General features: G+C 40.5%; 1 protein-coding gene across 1 annotated transcript in view; it reads right to left on the bottom strand.

The window, feature by feature from the left end:
• Positions 1 to 6,000, bottom strand: part of LOC103084768 (CUB and sushi domain-containing protein 1-like) — a 338,785-nt gene that overhangs the window by 57,583 nt on the left and 275,202 nt on the right. Inside the window, 1 exon segment of the mRNA XM_082931482.1 lies at positions 2,158 to 2,331. Coding sequence (XP_082787608.1) covers positions 2,158 to 2,331 — 174 coding nt within the window.

Here is a 6,000-nt window from a genome sequence, read left to right as displayed (position 1 = left end):
TTCCTGCTGGGTTACACTACATTATCTACCCAACAGCCACCGATTTTTCAGGAAGAGAGCTATCCTTCACTGCCATATGCTGTGTATTATGGATTTTACCCCTTCGAGTCTCAGTGGTGGCTGGGAGACTATGTTTACAAACTTTTAAAATCTTTAAACTGAATTTATTACACATTCTTTACTCATTGGTTTATACACGTGTGTCTGTGCATCATTTCTCACCCTTTTCTAATTGTGTCTTTTTTCTTTTAAATACTTCATGCCTTTCCAGTTGTATTATTCTTTATATGCCGTGTCCAAGTTCTACAACACTAATGTTTTATACATTATAATCTGGACATTTTTCTTCCTCTTTATTTTTGGTTTAAATTCCTTCTGAGCACTCCCTCTTCCAAAAAGTGTCTAAGCCATATTGCATACCACTGAGGCCATGCCTTTGAGCTTCTCCATCCAGCCAACTATTCAATATGCATTTCGTCCTTTCTACTTCAAAGTCCTAACCTTAGGTCAGAAGAATGCCACACAACAGGTAAAGGTTTATTTGCAATCAGTAAGGCTTGAGCTGGTCCCATGATTCAACAGTTACATAAACTAAACTTGACACTTAAAGCCCCTGAGGCTACCACTGCCCTACCTTCATCCCGTAAGGCACTAATCAAATGTAAATTGCTATTACTTTCCATCTTACAATTCATAGCGGAGATGCAATTTCTTAGATCACCTAATCCCCTTCGAAGGCACCAAGTTCCACTGCAGTTGACGGAGAAAACCTACCCCAACTGCAGCTGCCTTATGGAGAGCACTACTCAGTAGCCAGTCTCACAAGAACACTTAGGAAAGCTCAGAAAATCCCAGAAGCACTCGGCTGAAAACTACAGTGACTACGCTCAACAGGAATATACACACACACAGTATTCGAGGAGCACTCATCTACGTCTTGTATTAATCTGAAGGAAGTAATTTCATGGATAAGCCTGAAAACCTCCTCCTTTCGTCAGCTGCATTTTTCTGGGACTGCTACTTTACTTTCATCCTCAAATTCTCCTGAGTGTTTCTTCAAATTCTCTCCAGTGAAAAGAACAGATTATTACTATTTAAAATTTACTGGTCCTGGCTTAGTTCCTAAAGCGAGCCTAGCCCACAGAGGTTCAGAAGCTTAAACTTTCTAGCTTCTACTGCTTTGGAGTGATTACAAAATTATTGAGATCACAGAGAGAGTTCAAAAGGACTAAAGGCAGTTTACATATTTTGCAAATTACTTGGAGATCTAAAAGGAGCATTAGAAATCACTGCACTTTAGGCTGCTTATTCAACAATTTTCATACACTTATTCAGAAGATTTTTCCATGGAAAATTTTTCAGCGCAATTTTTAAAAAAATTGTCATGCAGAAAATGTTAATCCTTGGGAAAAAAGAAGACTAAGTTACTATGCACACTTTCAATTTTAAATAATTCCTTGTCCTTATATTGACGGACATTAATATCACATTAACTTATTAACATAATTTTTAAAAAATTTAAAAAGATAAAATGTATGATAATTTTGAAGTTTATTTTTGTACATTCTAAAATCATGATGGCACTTGAGTGTAGTGACATGCTCAGCAGTCTATAAAATAGTCTTTGTGTCACTTAAGGCAACATGTGACCTGCATTTATTGCTCAGATTTTTAAAAAATCCCTTTAGATACTTAAAGAAGTCATATTGTAAAGTGCAGCATTAAAACCCAGGAAGGGGGGCTTCCCTGGTGGCACAGTGGTTGAGAATCTGCCTGCTAATGCAGGAGACACGGGTTCAAGCCCTGGTCTGGGAGGATCCCACATGCCGCAGAGCAACTAGGCCCGTGAGCCACAACTACTGAGCCTGTGCGTCTGGAGCCTGTGCTCCGCAACAAGAGAGGCCACGATAGTGAGAGGCCCGCGCACTGCGATGAAGAGTGGCCCCCGCTCGCCGCAGCTAGAGAAAGCCCTCGCACAGAAACGAACATCCAACACAACAAAAATAAATTAATTAATTAATAAACTCCTACCCCCAATAGGATTTAGTAATGCTCTGTCAGAGCATTTATGGCAAGCAGTGCCATGCTTTACTCAGCCATCCTCTATTTTTAAGGTTTATTTGAGTTAAACAAGTGCTCGATGATGGATTAATTTACCCAGACAGCGAGTCTCGGGGCCGCTCCAGAGCCCATTGGCCAAGCATTCTCTGACATGAGAACCCACAAGTGTGTAGCCTGTGTTACACGTGAATATGGCTGTGGCGCCATACACTGTCATTGTTCCAATCTTGTTCCCATTTGGGGGAAAGGACAGGCTTCCACACGAGATCACTAGAAGGAAAAGAAAAACAGAGTGAATATTATTTCAGGTCTGCAGACTGCTCTTTTGTTTAAAAACGACAAAATCTTCAGTCTTCATTTTCATTAAGAACACGGGCAGGGGTGTCATCTAAGGGTGAGATAGACACACCACCTAGGAAGCTTAATTTTTCTTCCCTTATATCCTTGAAATGAAAACTTGAAAGTTTAGGGTGGTCTCCAAAATATCCCTTCCTTTACCCACTGCTATATTTTTCATCCTCACAGGTAGCTAAACTTTTCTTGAGTAAATACACAGTATACAAACATATGCACACACGAGCAAATCAGTCAAAAGAGCTGGCTTTCTGTCCTCTTTTCGGTCTACACCAATCACAAGAATCACATCATAGTTACCGGACACCTATGTGTGTGTAGCAGGAATTAAGAAATGTGGGTGCTCTTTCCCAAAGTCATCAGCTGGTACAAAGTCATCAGCAGTGAGGAATTAAACCCGGGATGCCCACTGCAGTAGGACTGAGTTCATTTTTTCTTTCGTTTACTTGCATAAGTTGTTGGGATCATGAACTCCATAAAAATGCTGACTATATAGGACATGTGCAAACTTTCTGAAAATTAAAAAAAAATAAAATCTAGACCTTAAGTGATTATAGATGTAGGTACCCAGTTCACACGTGTGTCCAGCATTATTACTGACCGTGACCACTTACACCCACACGATTACTCCAGTTGGGGAGATGAATGCAATGGTCACTTTCATTATAGACACTTGTTATACCACCTGACTCCCTGCACTCTCCAAATCCACAAGTTTGAGCACAAAGAAATCAGTAGAATCTCAGGGGAGGAGGAAATCATAAAGTCATCAAGGCCAACTGCTCATCAGAGGCTGAAATGTGTTTTAACAGGTGAGAATGAAAGTGTTTGAAAAGCTCTTCTAAGAAGAGTGATAAAGACTTCCTGATGTACTGAGTGAGTTCTTATGTGTAAAGGGCTTAGGGCAAAGCTGCCATGTAGCTAAAAATTACTGAGCCCTTATTAACAGTAAACTGATAAGAGGCAGTGAAAAGTCATGATTAAGAACACAGATTCTGGCTGCAGGCTACCCAGCTAGGTTCTGCTCAGCTTTGCCAGCTCCTAGCTCGGTGACGCCGGCCAACTTCTCTAAGTCTCCCAGTCCTCCTGGCTCATCTCCTAAAGATTAATACCAGCACCTGCCACGTAGGGCTGTGCAGCGGATTCAAAGAGAGGACTGTGGGAGCACCTAAAGCAATGCCTTGCACCTGACCAGGGCTGGGTCCCGGTTCGCTAACAGTGAAGCCCATCTCAGGACCTATTCAGGGAACTGAATCCAAAGTCCGAAAACCTTTACTGATAATTCAAGTGAAGAAAATTTTATCATTTAGACCAGTCTTTTGAATTAAGCTGATTTTACTCCAAGACACATAATCCTGGTTCCATTTCAAACGGACAGACAGACACAGCCAGGAAATGTGTGTTCTAGGGGCACTGCTCACCAAAAATTTGGGAAGTTCAGCTCTAGCATATGTCATGATCAGAACATTATTGTTGTTGAGGGAACCATGAGGATTTCTTAGTTTGCAGGATTGTTAAACTCTTACAGGGTCATATCTTATGCATTTAGTGATAGTGCTAACATGTTTGCTCTACCAAATGTCAATGGATTTGAGTCAGATTTAGATTTTTTACAATTAGTTATGAACTTTCCATTAAGCCTCTTCTCAAACATAGTATGAACTTCACCCTGAGCTATGATATTTAAAGATCCACTTGTAGCCATTCAGGATAACTGGACCGTGTTTTGAAACCTCAGCTTTTAGTAAGAAGTGTGAAATAGCAGTGAGGTCTGAGCACACCTCCTCTCGGAGGTCCTGACACACCGTCAATGGTGGACTAGCAGAAAGGCTGACTCTCTTCTATTCTTGTAGCCTCTGTTCAAAATATCCTGGTGATGGAACTATTTTAGGCTTGTCCGCTACTAAGGTTCACTAGACTATAAAGAAGAACTAATGGAACAAATATTAGCTTTTCAGCAGCTGGATAATGGGGTCTCGGTCGTAGAGATTTGATTGGCAGTAAACCCAACACATTAATGAGGTAGGCAGCACCCATCTGAAAAGTTCCCCTAATTGAAAGGGAAAACCCCTCTCCCCTAAAAAACAAACAAAAACCTGTGTCAAACATCCAAGGGAAAGCTTTATTTCCGTGTTCTTTTCTCCCAGCAAGTTTTCAAGAATAAAGTCAACAAGTTTGCTTTTTTCTCTTCTGTTAAATATATATTCACACGCACAGTCAACTGTCTCCTCTGAATTCTCAGTGTGTCTTGCACAGAGGATGTGTGTCTTGGGCAGAGGATGCTCAGCTGAAGACACTCAGAGTGCCCCCAGCTCTGCCCAATTTACTGTTGATACTGTAGTATTTTCTCATTATTACTGTGGATTCTAAGCCTTTGCCTCACCCCCCTGAAAAGCCTCTTTCCTTCAATGCTACAATTATAGTCATGTTGAAATCCTCTACTTTGAAAAAGAAACCATATTGAGACAGTTCATTTCTCAAACCTGTGAAGTCAACAGGATTATGGATGTTATTGTCAGCAATACGGATATTATTTGTGAATGTGACAAATATATAAGGTCAAGAGTAGGTAATTTCAAACATGTTCTTCCTGGAAAAATCCTTGTGAATATGCAGTTAGACAGGAGCAGCAAATACATGATATGACACACATGTGAATGGGGCGGTGCTGCCAATCGTGAAGAAAAGGTTCAGAGGACATATGATAGCTATTTTTAAGTATGTGAAGGCATGCCATGTAGACCAGAATCTGGAATTGGATTAGTAGGCCAAGAGAGATAGTGCCAAGATACATGGATCAAGCCAGAAAGAAGGCCTCACTCAAAGTGAAAATGTCCACATGAAATCATTGTCCCTGGGGTAGTTAGTGTCACATGAGTTATTTAATGCAGGCTGGACACTTACTTGTGAGTATATTATCAAGAAAATTCACATTTAGGTCATTCTAAGTGACGACCAGTGTCCACACCAACACAGAATGTCCACTCTGTGGTCTCCTATGATACAGATGAAATGTGTAGTCTGAAGGATAAATACTCCCCTGATATTTTATGATCAATCCAGGCAGATCCCCAATTATCAATACAAATAGAAGGTCATCAAAGACCAGCCTGCCGACTTCACAGCTTGACCCAGGTCTAACTTATGAGGGCTCTGAACTAAGCAGTTAGAAAAGAGGTACAGGCCAGAATTCAGACAATGTTCTTTGGATATCTATAATATAGCAAAATTCCAATGTAGCTCTCTAGGTCTGTGTGTATAAAATTTTAAATGCAAAGATGATTTCTTTTTGATTCATGAATTTCTGTGATAAACATTTTTCTTAATTTTTAAAGCAGTAAGTCAAAAAATAAATACACATAACAAGAAAATTGCAATAGGCTCCAGCTTTTACACAGTCCTTGTGTTAGGGGGGTTATATGGGCACCCCCAGACATGGAATTTTAATTTTGCTTTCTTGTTTCTTGAGGGATAACCATTTATAGTCATTCCTCCTCAAAGATGGGTGACTGCCGAGCTAACAGTTTCAAAGTGAGACTAAGGTCTCCTGTCCTCTTCACCCCTGGATACCTGGGCCCTGTCTAT

Source organism: Lipotes vexillifer, unplaced genomic scaffold (assembly GCF_000442215.2).
Source record: "Lipotes vexillifer unplaced genomic scaffold, Lipotes_vexillifer_v1.1 scaffold1980, whole genome shotgun sequence".
Lineage (NCBI taxonomy): Eukaryota > Metazoa > Chordata > Mammalia > Artiodactyla > Lipotidae > Lipotes > Lipotes vexillifer.
The sequence above is the reverse complement of the archived record's forward strand: the minus strand, read 5'-3'. Positions and strand labels throughout refer to the sequence as shown.